This window comes from Pristiophorus japonicus, chromosome X (genome assembly GCF_044704955.1).
Source record: "Pristiophorus japonicus isolate sPriJap1 chromosome X, sPriJap1.hap1, whole genome shotgun sequence".
Taxonomy (NCBI): Eukaryota; Metazoa; Chordata; class Chondrichthyes; family Pristiophoridae; genus Pristiophorus; species Pristiophorus japonicus.
The window spans coordinates 13,764,565-13,785,997 of NC_092010.1; the positions used below are offsets into that span (position 1 = coordinate 13,764,565).

A 21,433-nucleotide genomic window follows, 5' to 3' on the forward strand; every position below is an offset into this window, starting at 1 on the left:
CCGCCTGTGGACCGCCGACATACCGCCGACATACCGCCGACATACCGCCGACATACCGCCGACATACCGCCTGTGGACCGCCGACATACCGCCGACATACCGCCGACATACCGCCGACATACCGCCTGTGGACCGCCGACATACCGCCTGTGGACCGCCGACATACCGCCGACATACCGCCGACATACCGCCGACATACCGCCGACATACCGCCTGTGGACCGCCGACATACCGCCGACATACCGCCGACATACCGCCGACATACCGCCTGTGGACCGCCGACATACCGCCGACATACCGCCTGTGGACCGCCGACATACCGCCGACATACCGCCTGTGGACCGCCGACATACCGCCGACATACCGCCGACTACCGCCTGTGGACCGCCGACATACCGGCGACATACCACCGACATACCGCCGACATACCGCCTGTGGACCGCCGACATACCGCCGACATACCGCCGACATACCGCCTGTGGACCGCCGACATACCGCCGACATACCGCCGACATACCGCCTGTGGACCGCCGACATACCGCCGACATACCGCCGACATACCGCCTGTGGACCGCCGACATACCGCCGACATACCGCCGACATACCGCCGACATACCGCCTGTGGACCGCCGACATACCGCCGACATACCGCCGACATACCGCCGACATACCGCCTGTGGACCGCCGACATACCGCCGACATACCGCCGACATACCGCCGACTACCGCCTGTGGACCGCCGACATACCGCCGACATACCGCCGACATACCGCCGACTACCGCCTGTGGACCGCCGACATACCGCCGACATACCGCCTGTGGACTGCCGACATACCGCCTGTGGACCGCCGACATACCGCCTGTGGACCGCCGACATACCCCCTGTGGACTGCCGACATACCGCCTGTGGACCGCCGACATACCGCCTGTGGACTGCCGACATACCGCCTGTGGACTGCCGACATACCGCCTGTGGACCGCAGACATACCGCCGACATACCGCCTGTGGACTGCCGACATACCGCCTGTGGACTGCCGACATACCGCCTGTGGACTGCCGACATACCGCCTGTGGACCGCAGACATACCGCCGACATAACGCCGACATACCGCCTGTGGACTGCCGACATACCCCCTGTGGACTGCTGACATACCGCCTGTGGACCGCCGACATACCGCCTGTGGACTGCCGACATACCGCCTGTGGACTGCCGACATACCGCCTGTGGACTGCCGACATACCGCCGACATACCGCCTGTGGACCGCCGACATACCGCCTGTGGACTGCCGACATACCTCCTATGGACCGCCGACATACCGCCTGTGGACCGCCGACATATCGCCTGTGGACCGCCGACATACCGCCTGTGGACCGCCGACATATCGCCTGTGGACCGCCGACATACCGCCTGTGGACCGCCGACATATCGCCTGTGGACCGCCGACATATCGCCTGTGGACCGCCGACATACCGCCTGTGGACTGCCGACATACCGCCGACATACCGCCTGTGGACCGCCGACATACCGCCGACATACCACCGACATACCGCCTGTGGACCTCCGACATACCGCCTGTGGACCGCCGACATACCGCCGACATACCGCCTGTGGACCGCCGACATACCGCCGACATACTGCCTGTGGACCGCCGACATACCGCCTGTGGACCACCGACATACCGCCTGTGGACTGCCGACATACCGCCTGTGGACCGCCGACATACCGCCTGTGGACCGCCGACATACCGCCGACATACCGCCTGTGGACTGCCGACATACCGCCTGTGGACCGCCGACATACCGCCTGTGGACCGCCGACATACCGCCTGTGGACCACCGACATACCGCCTGTGGACTGCCGACATACCGCCTGTGGACCGCCGACATACCGCCTGTGGACCTCCGACATACCGCCTGTGGACCGCCGACATACCGCCGACATACCGCCTGTGGACCGCCGACATACCGCCTGTGGACTGCCGACATACCGCCGACATACCGCCTGTGGACCTCCGACATACCGCCTGTGGACCGCCGACATACCGCCGACATACCGCCTGTGGACCGCCGACATACCGCCGACATACTGCCTGTGGACCGCCGACATACCGCCGACATACCGCCTGTGGACCGCCGACATACCGCCGACATACCACCGACATACCGCCTGTGGACCGCCGACATACCGCCTGTGGACTGCCGACATACCGCCTGTGGACCGCCGACATACTGCCGACATACCGCCTGTGGACCGCCGACATACCGCCTGTGGACCGCCGACATACCGCCTGTGGACCGCCGACATACCGCCTGTGGACTGCCGACATACCGCCTGTGGACCGCCGACATACCGCCTGTGGACTGCCGACATACCGCCTGTGGACCGCCGACATACCACCGACATACCGCCGACATACCGCCTGTGGACTGCCGACATACCGCCTGTGGACCTCCGACATACCGCCGACATACCGCCTGTGGACTGCCGACATACCGCCTGTGGACCGCCGACATACCGCCGACATACTGCCTGTGGACCGCCGACATACCGCCTGTGGACCGCTGACATACCGCCTGTGGACTGCCGACATACCGCCTGTGGACCGCCGACATACCGCCGACATACCGCCTGTGGACCGCCGACATACCACCGACATACCGCCTGTGGACCGCCGACATATCGCCTGTGGACTGCCGACATACCGCCTGTGGACCGCCGACATACCGCCGACATACCGCCTGTGGACCGCCGACATACCGCCTGTGGACTGCCGACATACCGCCTGTGGACCGCCGACATATCGCCTGTGGACCGCCGACATACCGCCTGTGGACCGCCGACATACCGCCTGTGGACCGCCGACATACCGCCGACATACCGCCTGTGGACCGCCGACATACCGCCTGTGGACTGCCGACATACCGCCTGTGGACTGCCGACATACCGCCTGTGGACCGCCGACATATCGCCTGTGGACCGCCGACATACCGCCGTGGACTGCCGACATACCGCCTGTGGACTGCCGACATACCGCCTGTGGACTGCCGACATACCGCCGTGGACTGCCGACATACCGCCTGTGGACCGCTGACATACCGCCTGTGGACCGCCGACATACCGCCGACATACCGCCTGTGGACCGCCGACATACCGCCGACATACCGCCGACATACCGCCTGTGGACCGCCGACATACCGCCTGTGGACTGCCGACATACCGCCGACATACCGCCTGTGGACCGCCGACATACCGCCTGTGGACCGCCGACATACCGCCTGTGGACCACCGACATACCGCCTGTGGACTGCCGACATACCGCCTGTGGACCGCCGACATACCGCCGACATACCGCCTGTGGACCGCCGACATACCGCCGACATACCGCCGACATACCGCCTGTGGACCGCCGACATACCGCCTGTGGACTGCCGACATACCGCCTGTGGACCGCCGACATACTGCCGACATACCGCCTGTGGACCGCCGACATACCGCCTGTGGACCGCCGACATACCGCCTGTGGACCGCCGACATACCGCCGACATACCGCCTGTGGACCGCCGACATACCGCCTGTGGACCGCCGACATACCGCCTGTGGACCGCCGACATACCGCCTGTGGACTGCCGACATACCGTCTGTGGACCGCCGACATACCGCCTGTGGACTGCCGACATACCGCCTGTGGATCGCCGACATACCGCCTGTGGACCGCCGACATACCACCGACATACCGCCGACATACCGCCTGTGGACTGCCGACATACCGCCTGTGGACCTCCGACATACCGCCGACATACCGCCTGTGGACTGCCGACATACCGCCTGTGGACCGCCGACATACCGCCGACATACTGCCTGTGGACCGCCGACATACCGCCTGTGGACCGCTGACATACCGCCTGTGGACTGCCGACATACCGCCTGTGGACCGCCGACATACCGCCGACATACCGCCTGTGGACCGCCGACATACCGCCGACATACCGCCTGTGGACCGCCGACATATCGCCTGTGGACTGCCGACATACCGCCTGTGGACCGCCGACATACCGCCGACATACCGCCTGTGGACCGCCGACATACCGCCTGTGGACTGCCGACATACCGCCTGTGGACCGCCGACATATCGCCTGTGGACCGCCGACATACCGCCTGTGGACCGCCGACATACCGCCTGTGGACCGCCGACATACCGCCGACATACCGCCTGTGGACCGCCGACATACCGCCTGTGGACTGCCGACATACCGCCTGTGGACTGCCGACATACCGCCTGTGGACCGCCGACATATCGCCTGTGGACCGCCGACATACCGCCGTGGACTGCCGACATACCGCCTGTGGACTGCCGACATACCGCCTGTGGACTGCCGACATATCGCCTGTGGACTGCCGACATACCGCCGTGGACTGCCGACATACCGCCTGTGGACTGCCGACATACCGCCTGTGGACCGCCGACATACCGCCTGTGGACCGCCGACATATCGCCTGTGGACTGCCGACATACCGCCGTGGACTGCCGACATACCGCCTGTGGACCGCCGACATACCGCCTGTGGACCGCCGACATACCGCCGACATACCGCCGACATACCGCCTGTGGACCGCCGACATACCGCCGACATACCGCCGACATACCGCCTGTGGACTGCCGACATACCGCCTGTGGACCGCCGACATACCGCCTGTGGACCGTCGACATATCGCCTGTGGACCGCCGATATACCGCCTGTGGACTGCCGACATACCGCCGTGGACTGCCGACATACCGCCTGTGGACCGCTGACATACCGCCTGTGGACCGCCGACATACCGCCGACATACCGCCTGTGGACCGCCGACATACCGCCGACATACCGCCGACATACCGCCTGTGGACCGCCGACATACCGCCTGTGGACTGCCGACATACCGCCGACATACCGCCTGTGGACCGCCGACATACCGCCTGTGGACTGCCGACATACCGCCGACATACCGCCGACATACCGCCGACATACCGCCTGTGGACTGCCGACATACCGCCTGTGGACCGCCGACATACCGCCTGTGGACTGCCGACATTCCGCCTGTGGACTGCCGACATACCGCCTGTGGACCGCCGACATACCGCCGACATACCGCCGACATACCGCCTGTGGACTGCCGACATACCGCCTGTGGACCGCCGACATACCGCCGACATACCGCCTGTGGACTGCCGACATACCGCCTGTGGACCGCCGACATACCGCCTGTGGACTGCCGACATACCGCCTGTGGACTGCCGACATACCGCCTGTGGACCGCCGACATACGGCCTGTGGACCGCCGACATACCGCCTGTGGACCGCCGACATACCGCCTGTGGACTGCCGACATACCGCCTGTGGACTGCCGACCTACCGCCTGTGGACCGCCGACATACCGCCGACATACCACCGACATACCGCCTGTGGACCTCCGACATACCGCCTGTGGACCGCCGACATACCGCCGACATACCGCCTGTGGACCGCCGACATACCGCCTGTGGACCACCGACATACCGCCTGTGGACCGGCGACATACCGCCGACATACCGCCTGTGGACCGCCGACATACCGCCTGTGGACTGCCGACATACCGCCTGTGGACTGCCGACATACCGCCTGTGGACCGCCGACATACCGCCTGTGGACCGGCGACATACCGCCGACATACCGCCGACATACCGCCTGTGGACCGCCGACATACCACCTGTGGACTGCCGACATATCGCCTGTGGACCGCCGACATACCGCCTGTGGACCGCCGACATACCGCCGACATACCGCCTGTGGACCGCCGACATACCGCCTGTGGACCGCCGACATACCGCCTGTGGACTGCCGACATACCGCCGGTGGACTGCCGACATACCGCCGACATACCACCGACATACCGCCTGTGGACTGCCGACATACCGCCTGTGGACTGCCGACATACCGCCGACATACCGCCGACATACCACCGACATACCGCCTGTGGACCGCCGACATACCGCCTGTGGACCGCCGACATACCGCCTGTGGACCGCCGACATACCGCCTGTGGACCGCCGACATACCGCCTGTGGACCGCCGACATACCGCCTGTGGACTGCCGACATACCGCCTGTGGACCGCCGACATACCGCCTGTGGACTGCCGACATACCGCCTGTGGATCGCCGACATACCGCCTGTGGACCGCCGACATACCACCGACATACCGCCGACATACCGCCTGTGGACTGCCGACATACCGCCTGTGGACCTCCGACATACCGCCGACATACCGCCTGTGGACTGCCGACATACCGCTTGTGGACCGCCGACATACCGCCTGTGGACTGCCGACATACCGCCTGTGGACCGCCGACATACCGCCTGTGGACCGCCGACATACCGCCTGTGGACTGCCGACATACCGCCTGTGGACCGCCGACATACCGCCTGTGGACTGCCGACATACCGCCTGTGGACCGCCGACATACCGCCGACATACTGCCTGTGGACCGCCGACATACCGCCTGTGGACCGCTGACATACCGCCTGTGGACTGCCGACATACCGCCTGTGGACTGCCGACATACGGCCGACATACCGCCTGTGGACCGCCGACATACCGCCGACATACCGCCTGTGGACCGCCGACATATCGCCTGTGGACTGCCGACATACCGCCTGTGGACCGCCGACATACCGCCTGTGGACCGCCGACATACCGCCGACATACCGCCGACATACCGCCTGTGGACCGCCGACATACCGCCTGTGGACTGCCGACATACCGCCTGTGGACCGCCGACATATCGCCTGTGGACCGCCGACATACCGCCTGTGGACCGCCGACATACCGCCTGTGGACCGCCGACATACCGCCGACATACCGCCGACATACCGCCTGTGGACTGCCGACATACCGCCTGTGGACCGCCGACATACCACCGACATACCGCCGACATACCGCCTGTGGACTGCCGACATACCGCCTGTGGACCTCCGACATACCGCCGACATACCGCCTGTGGACTGCCGACATACCGCTTGTGGACCGCCGACATACCGCCTGTGGACTGCCGACATACCGCCTGTGGACCGCCGACATACCGCCTGTGGACCGCCGACATACCGCCTGTGGACTGCCGACATACCGCCTGTGGACCGCCGACATACCGCCTGTGGACTGCCGACATACCGCCTGTGGACCGCCGACATACCGCCGACATACTGCCTGTGGACCGCCGACATACCGCCTGTGGACCGCTGACATACCGCCTGTGGACTGCCGACATACCGCCTGTGGACCGCCGACATACGGCCGACATACCGCCTGTGGACCGCCGACATACCGCCGACATACCGCCTGTGGACCGCCGACATATCGCCTGTGGACCGCTGACATACCGCCTGTGGACTGCCGACATACCGCCTGTGGACCGCCGACATACGGCCGACATACCGCCTGTGGACCGCCGACATACCGCCGACATACCGCCTGTGGACCGCCGACATATCGCCTGTGGACTGCCGACATACCGCCTGTGGACCGCCGACATACCGCCTGTGGACCGCCGACATACCGCCGACATACCGCCGACATACCGCCTGTGGACCGCCGACATACCGCCTGTGGACTGCCGACATACCGCCTGTGGACCGCCGACATATCGCCTGTGGACCGCCGACATACCGCCTGTGGACCGCCGACATACCGCCTGTGGACCGCCGACATACCGCCGACATACCGCCGACATACCGCCTGTGGACTGCCGACATACCGCCTGTGGACCGCCGACATACCGCCGACATACCGCCGACATACCGCCTGTGGACTGCCGACATACCGCCTGTGGACCGCCGATATACCGTCTGTGGACTGCCGACATATCGCCTGTGGACTGCCGACATACCGCCTGTGGACCGCCGACATACCGCCTGTGGACTGCCGACATACCGCCTGTGGACCGCCGACATACCGCCTGTGGACTGCCGACATACCGCCTGTGGATCGCCGACATACCGCCGACATACCGCCTGTGGACTGCCGACATACCGCCTGTGGACCGCCGACATACCGCCTGTGGACTGCCGACATACCGCCTGTGGATCGCCGACATACCGCCGACATACCGCCTGTGGACCGCCGACATACCGCCTGTGGACTGCCGACATACCGCCTGTGGACCGCCGACATACCGCCGACATACCGCCTGTGGACCGCCGACATACCGCCTGTGGACCGCCGACATACCGCCTGTGGACCGCCGACATACCGCCGACATACCGCCTGTGGACCGCCGACATACCGCCTGTGGACCGCCGACATACCGCCTGTGGACCGCCGACATACCGCCTGTGGACCGCCGACATACCGCCTGTGGACCGCCGACATATCGCCTGTGGACCGCCGACATACCGCCGACATACCGCCTGTGGACCGCCGACATACCGCCTGTGGACTGCCGACATACCGACTGTGGACCGCCGACATACCGCCTGTGGACTGCCGACATACCGCCTGTGGACCGCAGACATACCGCCGACATACCGCCGACATACCGCCTGTGGACCGCCGACATACCGCCTGTGGACTGCCGACATACCGCCTGTGGACCGCCGACATACCGCCTGTGGACTGCCGACATACCGCCTGTGGACTGCCGACATACCGCCTGTGGACCGCTGACATACCGCCTGTGGACCGCCGACATACCGCCGACATACCGCCGACATACCGCCGACATACCGCCTGTGGACCGCCGACATACCGCCGACATACCGCCTGTGGACTGCCGACATACCGACTGTGGACCGCCGACATACCGCCTGTGGACTGCCGACATACCGCCTGTGGACCGCAGACATACCGCCGACATACCGCCGACATACCGCCTGTGGACCGCCGACATACCGCCTGTGGACTGCCGACATACCGCCTGTGGACTGCCGACATACCGCCTGTGGACCGCCGACATACCGCCTGTGGACCGCCGACATACCGCCTGTGGACTACCGACATACCGCCTGTGGACTGCCGACATACCGCCTGTGGACCGCCGACATACCGCCTGTGGTCCGCCGACATACCGCCTGTGGACCGCAGACATACCGCCGACATACCGCCGACATACCGCCTGTGGACCGCCGACATACCGCCGACATACCGCCTGTGGACCGCCGACATACCGCCTGTGGACCGCCGACATACCGCCTGTGGACCGCCGACATACCGCTGACATACCGCCGACATACCGCCTGTGGACCGCCGACATACCGCCGACATACCGCCGACATACCGCCTGTGGACTGCCGACATACCGCCTGTGGACCGCCGACATACCGCCTGTGGACTGCCGACATACCGCCTGTGGACCGCCGACATACCGCCTGTGGACCGCCGACATACCGCCTGTGGACCGCCGACATACCGCCTGTGGACCGCCGACATACCGCCTGTGGACCGCCGACATACCGCTGACATACCGCCGACATACCGCCTGTGGACCGCCGACATACCGCCGACATACCGCCGACATACCGCCTGTGGACTGCCGACATACCGCCTGTGGACCGCCGACATACCGCCTGTGGACTGCCGACATACCGCCTGTGGACCGCCGACATACCGCCTGTGGACCGCCGACATACCGCCTGTGGACCGCCGACATACCGCCTGTGGACTGCCGACATAACCGCCTGTGGACTGCCGACATACCGCCGACATACCGCCGACATACCGCCTGTGGACTGCCGACATAACCGCCTGTGGACTGCCGACATACCGCCGACATACCGCCGACATACCGCCTGTGGACTGCCGACATACCGCCTGTGGACCGCCGACATACCGCCTGTGGACTGCCGACATACCGCCGACATACCGCCGACATACCGCCTGTGGACTGCCGACATAACCGCCTGTGGACTGCCGACATACCGCCGACATACCGCCGACATACCGCCTGTGGACTGCCGACATACCGCCTGTGGACCGCCGACATACCGCCTGTGGACTGCCGACATACCGCCTGTGGACCGCCGACATACCGCCGACATACCGCCGACATACCGCCTGTGGACCGCCGACATACCGCCCAAAATCGCCAAAATCAGCGACAAATACCTACATACCACCCACATACTGCCCGGCGGAAAATTAATCAGTGATATACCGCCAGGCAGTATGCATACCGTCCACCCATGCACATCGCCGACATACCGCCCAAAATTGCCAAATTCATCACTTACCACCGACATACCACCGACCCTGCAGACCGCCCTGGAAAAGGGGATTTTAAGTCGATCTTCTTTCAGCGGTATGCATCTTTATCTGTAAAAATGTTTTATCTCTCACCCCCAGTCTCTCCCCCCTACCACCGCAGGGGCAAAGACTGGGAAATAGAGGACTGATACATGATAACATTTCAGGTACAAGGCCACTCGGAGAAGCCTTGGGAATTCCAAGACAACGCCAATGTGGTGGAAACCGGTAATCTCCAGTCTCCTGACTTTCCCCAGGGCTTTCCTCAGGAGCAAAGGGCAGGAAAATCGTCTGCAAGCTCTTTTAGGCTATGTTTCCGACTTTATCTGATGGAGAAGTTTGGAACTCTGATACGTACCTTGGAATACCTTCTGCGACAGACCTCAGCCAGTTGCATGCCACTTACAACTCCTAACCGGGCCGACAGCCTCTGTAACACGAGGCCGAGGATGGTGGCCAACAGCAAGACCCAGAGGATCTGGAGAGAGAGGGGAGAATAAAAGAAAGACAAATTAATCCAGTATTGTCACACAAGCCTCTGCAAAAACCTTGCACTGCCTAAATATGCTTTTGATCTCACTCTTGTCATTCAGCGAGCTGCTCCAAGTGTGCGACGATTTTGAGATGGGCGACTGGGTGACGTCATCAAAACCCTGGTCGCCGTTTTGGAGCGTGGGCAGGAACATCGGCGGGGCCCAGGTACAGAGGAGTGGGAAGGTCGGGGAGGATGAGCGTCGAGAGATCGTGGCGGAGGTACGACAGATGAGGGTACAGGGCCCAGAAGAGGCGAGGGCCCAGGGGCAGCACGGGCCAGCCCACACTGATGTGTGTGCGCACTCAGTCTGTGCAGCAGAGCTGGTCTCCAGTCGTCCTGGTTAACCCTGGCCACTGGACCAAGACCTAGCTCTGTCAAGCCCGTGTGGGGGCTGGTGTGCAACGGTCACCCCACGTTAAAAAAATCCACGCACAGGCATCTTCCAGCCCCTCAATTGGAGTTCAGGACTGGAACATCAGGTCCTTCATCGCAACACCTGTGAACTCATGAAAGCAAGTCATCCTCATTCGAGAGACCACCTATGATGATGATCTTCCCTCTTGAAGTGCCTGTGATGTACAGAAATGATCTTCTCTTGCTCCCGGTGCAGCTGTAAACCCAACCCCAGGAGGTGAATTCCTGGAACTGGGTATGCCGGTTCACCCATTGTTCTGTCTCTTTTCTCGCAATAAGAAATAACTAGACTTTACTTCCCTCGGCAACCGAGCTGAATTTCCGGAGCAAGTTTACCGCGATCTGAAAGAACCGAGGGACTATTGCACGCTCCCGATGTTGGAGCCTTGCTCACTGCAGACATATTCGGGAAATCGTGGGAGGTCGCTCCACTTCCCCATGTGTGGCTCACATGGGCCAGGCTTCTCCAGGTATTCCAGAGGCTGAACAGGACCAGCCGTGTCAATTCTGTGGCTACTAGAGCAGGTCAGAGGCTGGGTATTCTCCTGACTCCCCAAAGCCTTTCCACCATCTACAAGGCACAAGTCAGGAGTGTGATGGAATACTCTCCACTTGCCTGGATGAGTTGCAGCTCCAACAACACTCAAGAAGCTCGACACCATCCAGGACAAAGCAGCTGCTTGATTGACACGTTACCCACCATCTTCAACATTCACTCCCTCCACCACCGGCGCCCCCTGGCTGCAGTGTGTACCATCTACAAGATGCACTGCAGCAACTCGCCAAGGCTTCTTCGGCAGCACCTCCCAAACCCACGACCTCTACCGCCCAGAAGGACAAGGGCAGCAGGCGCATGGGAACACCACCACCTCCACGTTCCCCTCCAAGTCACATTCTATTCTAACTTATACATATATCACTGTTCCTTCATCGTCGCTGGGCCACAATCCAGGAACTCCCTCCCCAACAGCACTGTGGGAGCACCTTCACCACACGGACTGCAGCGGTTCAAGAAGGCAGCTCACCACCACCTTCTCGAGGGCAGTTAGGGATGGGCAATAAATGCTGGCCTTGTCAGTGATGCCCACATCCCAAGAATGAATTTAAAAAACGGCATGGGTCAGGAATTCTAGCCCTTGACCTCACGTGCCTGTCCATGGAGCGTCCGATTTTCCGACAGGAGATTTGGGCATCAAGAGATGAGCTTTGCTCCCAGTGAGCAAGTCCCCCATTACCTATGCAAAGTATACACATCAGATCCCACACTGAAGTTAATGAGACAAGATTGTGCCCCCATGTGGAATGGGCCCACGGCAGGGGAGCAGATCTGGTCTGCACTGGGGGGTTCTGAAAGCTCGTTTGATCTTGTTGTTTAATTGAATGTTGACGCGTGGTTTGTTTGCACTGAGCATTTTCAGATTTTCAAATTCCTCACGAAGTCTACAACGAAATGCCCCAGGAGTTGGAGAGCCTCTGAAAGGTGTGCACCACAATCTGTACGTTTGAAATGGTGTTGAACTTGTCGTGAGCAGACCTGATCATTCATCTCTTACGGTCAATGGTTTTACTTGCACTATTTCAGGTATAATAAGAACATAAGAAATAGGAACTGGAGTCGGCCATACAGTCCCTCAAGTCTGCTCTGCCATTTAATACGATCATGGCTGATCTGATCATGGACTCAGCTCCACTTCCCCGCCCGCTCCCCATAACCTCTTATCCACTTATCATTTAAGAAACTGTCTATTTCTATCTTAAATTTATTCAATGTCCCAGCCTCCACAGCTCCCTGAGGCAGCGAATTCCACAGATTTACAACTCTCAGAGAAGAAATTTTTCCTCATCTCAGTTTTAAAAGGGTGGCCCCTTATTCTAAGATCATGCCCCCTAGTTCTAGTCTCCCCCATCAGTGGAAACATCCTCTCTCCATCCACCTTATCAAGCCCCCTCATAATCTTATAAGTTTCGATAAGATCATCTCTCATTCTTCTGAATTCCAATGAGTAGAGGCCTAACCTACTCAACCTTTCATCATAAGTCAACCCCCTCATCCCCGGAATCAACCTCGTGAACCTTCTCTGAACTGCCTCCAAAGCAAGTATATCCTTTCGTAAATATGGAAACCAAAACTACACGTAGTATTCCAGGTGTGGCCTCACCAATACTCTGTATGACTGTAGCAAGACTTCCCTGCTTTTATACTCCATCCCCTTTGCAATAAAGGCCAAGATACCATTGGCCTTCCTGATCACTTGCTGTACCTGCATTCTAACCTTTTGTGTTTCATGCACAAGTACCCCCAGGTCCCGCTGTACTGCAGCACTTTGCAATCTTTCTCCATTTAAATAATTACTTGCTCTTCCATTTTTTCTGCCAAAGTGCATGACCTCACACTTTCCGACATTGTACTCCATCTGCTAAATTTTTGCCCACTCACTTAGCCTGTCTATGTCCTTTTGCAGATCATTTGTAGAACATCACCATTTGTTCAAAGTGGGTCGTGATTATGTTTAAATGTTTTGGGGTGAATATACAGACACACATTATCATTCCTTTCATTACTGCACCATTGAAGAGACCCGGGCAGTCAGGACTGCCCTGTCAACAAACTCATTAAGGTGCTTCCTGACACGTTTTTCTCCACAGCGAGAATTTGTTTTCTGGCTGGCAACTGTGCACAAAGGCTACAAGCTTCCCACTCCTGGTACTGGGTAACCTCTTGTTGGCTGACGCAGATACGATGGTAAGTACTTCAGGGAATCGAATACGGCCAGGGTGATCTCCTGGACTAGTTTCGATCGCCTGGATGGGTCGGAGAGGAATTTTCCCAGATTTTTTCTCCAATTGGCCTGGGTTTTTATCTGTTTTTTGCCTCTCCCAGGAGATCACATGGCTCTGGTTGGGGTGGAGTGTAGAATGTTTCAGTATAAGGGGTGTCGCAGTTATGTGGGGCGGACTGGTTGGGCTGGGTGCTCTTTGCCTTTCCGTCATTGTTCACAGGTTTATATGTAACCTTCAGGGCTGCTGACCGAGGGCCGTGCGGCTCTTTGTCGGCCGGCGCAGACACGATGGGCCGAAATGGCCTCCTTCTGCATTGTAAATTTCTATGTTTCTTACTGTCTGGGTACACGGCCATGGCATCTTGTGAATTTTGATGAAGCCTTCACCATAATGTTCTGGAACCCTACTTGTCACACGGTGCATGTTGAATGACGACAGCCCCAAGAACAAGTCAACACCCACTTGTGACTACTTGAAACCCTGTGCCCTTGTTCGGGATTCTGACACTCGGACTTCCTCTTCCCAGTGGCTTTGTTTCTGCTTTGTTCAGCTTGAGCTGCGAAGTGTTCAGATTCCCGAAACGCTCCGCAAACTGGACTGGAAAATCAGGAGCGGGGGATGATCCCAGCAGTTACTCTGGCATTGCGCCCGCCACTCAACTTGACCTCTGTCCCCACGAAGCTCAAGAGGTCAGGGGGCATGGCCTGCAGGAGCGGCACCATCCCACTGCCGACCCTGGAAATACCAGTGAGAGCTCACTGTCCAGGTGAGGGCGGGGGGCGGGGGAAGGGGGAGTTTTGTTTCCTCTCCCATCCTCAATACAATGTGCCTGAGTTGTCCCTTACAAATGTATTTATTGATATGAAAATAATAATAAACAAATAAATAATATAATATATATATATTGTTTTCACAAAAATCTTGTCTTGGCTTGAATTGAAGTGAAATAAATTGTGCCACTTTAATCCCCCTCTCGGTCTTTCTCCCCTCTTCATCCCAACCTTCCTCCAGGTGGGTCTGAATTCTGGCAGAATTGGATAGGCATGCCTGGTGAGCCCTGCACAGATTGTACGCCGGGTACCGACTGAGGGCCAGCTCATGTAAACTCCCAACCCTTGCCCAGATCTCACCTCCTGGCATGAGTCCCTCGGTGTCACTGGCTCTGTAAGAGCTGATTGGAAATTCCCAATGTATAAAATTCATATTATGGTCACTCTTCCCACAAGGACCCGCTGGAGTTGTGGCGGGCGAGCACCAGAATGGCTGAGCAGTTTGCGCCCACTGTTTCAGCTATTCATCCTTAGGCAAGTCCAGCACAAATCTGCCTTGCTTCTTGTTTATGATCTGCAGTGTCAGAAAATGTGGCCTTCATCTGATCTAATAGTCATTACGGAGATGTGGTTGCAAAGTGATCAAGGTTAGGAACTACATATTCCAGGATACTTAACTTTTAGAAGAGATAGGCAAAATGGAAAAGGAGAAGGGGTAGCCCTGATAAAGGGTGGGATAAAGACAGTGGAGAGAAAAGATTTTAGCTCCGAAAATCAAGTGGTAGAATCAGTTTGGGTGGAGCTAAGAAACAGCAAGGGGCAGAAAACGTTGGTGGGAGTTGTTTTTGGCCCCCAAGCACTAGTGGTAATATAGGGCAGAGACTAAATCAGGAAATTAGAGGCACATGTAACAAGGGTAATACAGTAATCATGGGGGACTTTAATCTACATACAGACTGGACAAACCAGATTTGTAGTAATAGTGTGGAGGACGAGTTCGTGGAATGTAGACGATGGTTTTCTGGATCAGTATGTTGAGGAACCAACTCTGGAGCAGGCTATTTTAGATCTAGTACTGTGCAATAAGAAAGGGTTAATTAATAACCCCAGCCTTTGGGAAGAGTGACCATAATATGATAGAATTTTATATTGAGTTTGAAAGTGATTCAGTTAAATCCGAAACTAGTGTCTTAAATTTAAACAAAGCAAACTACGTGGGTATGAGGGGAGAGTTGCCTAAGATAGATTGGAAAACGACATTAAAAGGTATGACGGTAGACAAGCAATGGCTTGCATTTAAAACATTTATATATAATTTACAACAATTATACATTCCTTGAAGGCACAAAAACCCCACAGGGAAAGTGGTCCAACCGTGGGCTAACAAGAGAAGTTAAAGATAGTATTAGATCAAAGAAAGAGGCTTATAATGTTGCCAAAAAGAGCAGTAAGCCTGAGGATTGGGAGGGTTTTAGAATTCAGCAAAGGAGGACCAAGACAGAAAATAGAATATGAGAGTAAACTAGTGAGAGACATAACAACAGACTGTAAAGCTTCTATAGGTATGTAAAAAAGAAAAGATTAGTGAAAGTAAATGTGGGTTCCTTACAGGCTGAGACAGGAGAAATTACAATGGGGAATAAGGAAATGGCAGAGAAATTAAACAAATACTTTGTGTCTGTCATCACAGAAGAAGACACAAAAAACCTCCAGGAAATAGTGGAGAACCAAGAGTCTAGCGAGAATGAGGAACTGAAAGAAATTAGTATTCGTAAAAAAATAGTACTGGAGAAATTAATGGGACTGAAAGCCGATAAATCCCCTGGACCTGATGGCCTACATCCTAGGGTTTTGAAAGAGGTGGCTATAGAGATAGTGGATGCATTGGTTGTCATCTTCCAAAATTCCATAGATTCTAGAGAGGTTCCTGCAGATTGGAAGGTAGCTAATGTAACTATTTAAGAAAGGAGGGAGAGAGAAAACGGGGAACGACAGAATAGTTATCCTGACATCAGTAGTAGGGATAATGCTAGAATCTATTATTAAGGACGTGGAAACAGGGCACTGAGAAAAGAATAAGAGGATTGGGGAGAGTCAACACTGATTTATGAAGGGAAAATCATGTTTGACAAATCTGTTAGAGCTTTTTGAGGTTGTAACGAGCAGAATAGATAAAGGGGAACCAGTGGATGTGGTGTATTTGGATTTTCAGAAGGCATTTGACAAGATGGCACACAAAAGATTATTAAACAAAATTACGACTCATGGGATTGGGGGTAATATACGAGCATGGACTTAGAATTGGTTAACGGACAGAGAGTGGGAATAAATGGGTCATTTTCGGGTTGGCATACTGTAACTAGTGGGGTACCACAAGGATCGGTGCTTGGGCCCCAGTATTCACAATCTATAGCAATGATTTGGATGAGGGGACCAAATGTAAGATATCCACGTTTGCTGATGATACAAAGCCAGGTGGGAATGTAAGTTGTGAGGAGGATGCAAAGAGGCTTCAAGGGGATATAGACAGGCTGAGTGAGTGGGCAAGAACATGGCAAATGGAATATAATGTGGAGAAATGTGAAGTTATCCACCTTGGTCGGGAAAATAGAAAAGCAGGGTATTTTTAATTGGTGAAAGATTGGGAAATGTTGGTGTTCAGAGGGACCTGGGTGACCTTGTACACCAATCACTGAAAGTTAACCTGTAGATACAGCAAGTGATTAAAGCAAATAGTATGTTGGCCTTTATTACAGGAGGATTTGAGTATAACAGTAAAGATGTCTTACTGCAATTATATAGGGCCCTGGTGAGACCATACCTGGAGTATTGTGTACAGTTTTGGTCTCCTTACCGAAGGAAGGATATACTTGCCATAGAGGGAGTGCAGTGAAGGTTCACTAGATTGATTCCTGGGATGGGGGGGGATTGCCCTATGAGGAGAGATTGAGCAGACTAGGCCTATAGTCCCTGGAGTTTAGAAGAATGAGAGGTGATGTCATTGAAACATACAACATTTTTACAGGGCTTGACAGGGTAGATGCAGGGAGGATGTTTCCCCCGGGCTGGGGAGTCGAGAACCAGGGGTCACAATCTCAGGATAAGGGGTTGGCCATTTAGGACTGAGATGAGGAGGAATTTCTTCACTCAGAGGGTGGTGAATCTTTGGAATTCTCTGCCCCAGAGGGTTGTGGAGACTCAGTCTTTGAGTATGTTCAAGACATAGATCGATAGATTTTTGGATATTAAGGGAAAGAAGGGATATGAGGAAAGTGCAGGAAAGTGGAGTTGAGGTCGAAGATCAGCCATGATCTTATTGAATGGTGGAGCAGGCTCGAGGGGCCGAATGGTCTACTCCTGCTCCTATTTCTTGTGTTCTTATCACATAGTGGCTTCATCTACAGTTTGGAGCTGCTGTTAGCCTTTGTTCGACCATTTTCAATGATACTTAAAGGGATCCTCACCTGCTCACCTCTAAATTGCGGCAAAGCATTGGCTGACATCTTACTGTGGGCTCACACTCTGATCTTCAGTACAGAAGCTGAAGATCAGACTATTTCCTGTGCACAAGATTGAAGAGCAGTGAAAACTATTGACACTCTGGGGGAGATTTCCCACAAGAGGCGAAGGCTGTACCTTAAATCCTGCCACGGATCCAGACTGAAGGTCAGATTCAATGTTTCCTGGGTCCAGATATGCGATACTCATAAGAAACCCAGGCCCTGTAAAGGCCCAGAGCTTCCGAAAGCTAAATCGAGTCTAAAGTCAAAAAGAAAGAGCAGTGGGTTAGACACTTGGGAGCTGGGTTCTAAACTTTTTGAAATTGATCGTATCTTTTATTTCCTGATGGAAAGCTCCTACTATACTGTCCCATCAAACACTCTCAGGGCAGGTGCAGCACAGGGTTAGATACAGAGTAAGGCTCCCTCTACACTGTCCCATCAAACACTCCCAGGGCAGGTACAGCACGGGTTAGATACAGAGTAAAGCTCCCTCTACACTGTCAGAAACTGGGTGTAAGAGAGACTGGGAGGAAGAAAGACTGGGGTGGGGGGGACGGGTAGAGTGAGTCTTTTGGGGGGGGTCGGAGAGAGAGTCTGGAACTGAAGAGAGAGATTAGGGGGTGAATTGTGAGACTGGGGTGGGAGAGGGAAGAGAGAGACTCGGGGGAAGAGAGAGACTGGGGGTGAGAGAGACTGGGACAGAAAGAGAGAGGGAGAGAGAGAAAGAGAGAGTGGGACTGGAAGAGAGAGAAAGAGAGAGACTGGGACAGAGGGGGAGAGAGAGAGAGAGAGAGAATGGGACAGACGGGGAGCGAGAGAGAGCGAGAGGGAGAGAGAGTGGGACTGGGAGAGCGAGAGAGACTGGGGCAGAGGGAGAGCGAGAGAGAGAGAGACAGTTAGAGAAAGAGAGAGAGAGAGACTGGGACTGAGAGAGAGCGAGAAGGAGAGAGACAGAGAGACAGAGAGAGAGACTGGGACAGAGAGAGAGAGAGACAGAGATAGAGACAGAAAGAGAGAGAGGGGGACTGGGACAGAGGGAGAGGGAGAGAGAGAGAGAGACTGAGACTGGGACAGATGCAGAGGGAGAGAGAGAGAGGGAGAGAGAGAGAGAGAGACTGGGACTGTCATGCATTCAACTATCATTGTAACCCATGTATAAACTGACCTAAGTTGTACACCTTGAGAACACTGACCACAAGGGGGCGAACTTGTGGAGACACTCCTAACCTGGACTTTCCGGTATAAAAGGGGAAGCTCCAACCACCTTCAGTCTCTTGAGGTCTTGGTAATAAAGGTAACTGGTCACAGAGTGACCTTCTCTCAAGTATGGGCCTCGTGTGCATTGATACTGTATCGTAAGGACATATCATAGGCGACGAGAAACTGGGATTTAAACCACGCGAGCATGGCCACTAGCAGCACAGAAGAGAGGTACTGTGTTGGTGATGATTGGGAGGATTTTATTGAGAGACTACAGCAAAGTTTTGTCACTAAGGAATGGTTGGGACAGGATTCGGCCGACAAACGCAGGGCTCATCTCCTGACGGTTTGTGGATCCAGGACGTACTCCCCGATGCAGGACCTTCTAGCGCCAGAGAAGCCGGCAGACAAGACGTTTGAAGAGCTCAGTAAGTTGATCGGGGAACACCTTAAACCGGTGAGCAGCAGGCACGTGGCGAGACATCGGTTTTACATGTACCGGCGGCGAGAAGGACAAAGCGTTCCAGACTTCGTGGCAGATCTCCGGCGACTGGCGAGCCTATGTAAGTTCCTAGATGCATGCAGAGCGGAGATGCTGCGAGACTTTTTTATTGAGGGCATCGGGCACGCTGGGGTTTTTCAGGAAACTGATTGAGACCAAAGACTTGACCTTGGAAGTGGCGGCTCTGATAGCCCAGACAATTATCTTCGAGGAGGAAGAGACCAGAATGATTAATGCAAAAATCTTGGCTCAAATGCCGCAAACGACCAGGGAGTCAACATTGTTAATGCAGCACACAGTTCTCTAGGCAGACAAGGGCAATCAGTCATGCCCCAGCATGTAGTCGAACCCAGAAGGGGAATTCAACAGAGACAATGGCTAGCTGAACAGCGATTCATGCCATCGCAATGGACAATGCGGCCAGTAATGGGGCCATCAACACCTGTTAATGGTGCGCTTAAGGACAGTTACAGAGACAGTCAGAGACGATCGATTGGTAATGGACCTTTTGTTTCCAACAATGGGGCCTTCAGCTCATGCTGGAGGTGTGGAGGCAAACACCCAGCCAGAGCTTGAAGGTATCAGCAATATACCTGCAGAAACTGCAACATCAGTGGTCACTTAACGCGTATGTGCAGGAAGCCTGCAGCCAGGTTGATGTACGAGGAGGACGGGCCCGATGTAAGCCCTACGAGGCCAAATGAATACTGGGGGAAATCGCTGGAAGCTGAAGTTCAGCGAGTTCATGTGGAGCACATATACAGTCCATACACCAGGACGCCACCGATAATGATGTAAGTGCTCCTCAATGGCATCCCAGTATCAATGGAGCTAGACACGGGGGCCAGCCAGTCCCTGATGAGTATCAAACAGTTCGAAAGTTTGTGGGTGTCCAAGGCCAGGAGGCCAAAATTATTGCTGATTGACGCACAGCTACGGACATATACAAAGGAGATCATTCCAGTGCTAGGCAGCGCCACGGTAGTTGTGACCCACAAAGAATCGGAGAACAGGTTGCCACTCTGAATTGTCCCGGGGGATGGTCTCGCACTACTGGGGAGGAGTTGGCTTGCTGTCATGAACTGGAAATGGGGCGATGGCAATGCAATTTCTTCTGTGGAGCGAGTATCATGCTCACAGGTCCTGGACAAATTTGACTCATTATTTCAACCCGGCATCGGCACTTTCATGGGGACCAAGGTAGTGATTTACATAAACCCGGACGCCAGGCCAGTACACCACAAGGCCAGAGCGGTGCCGTACGTGATGCGGGAAAAGATAGAAGGCGAATTGGACCGCCTGTTGAGGGAAGGCATCATCTCGCCAGTCGAATTCAGTGACTGGGCGAGCCCGATTGTGCCGGTGCTCAAGGCGGATGGGTCGGTCAGGATATGTGGTGATTACAAGGCCACCATCAATCGGGTGTCACTCGAAGACCAGTACCCGCTACCGAGAGCAGAGGACCTCTTTGCGACG

The 21,433-nt window shown here is 56.1% G+C and overlaps 1 protein-coding gene across 1 annotated transcript in view; it reads right to left on the reverse strand.

Annotated features, from left to right (window-relative positions):
• The window catches only part of LOC139241032 (natural resistance-associated macrophage protein 2-like), a 148,868-nt gene that overhangs the window by 86,897 nt on the left and 40,538 nt on the right, over positions 1-21,433 (reverse strand). The window contains exons 3-4 of the mRNA XM_070869754.1: positions 18,389-18,511; positions 10,611-10,730 (exon numbers count right to left, since the gene is read on the reverse strand). Of these exons, the coding sequence (XP_070725855.1) occupies positions 10,611-10,730; positions 18,389-18,511 (243 nt within the window). The remainder of the gene's footprint in view (positions 1-10,610; positions 10,731-18,388; positions 18,512-21,433) is intronic.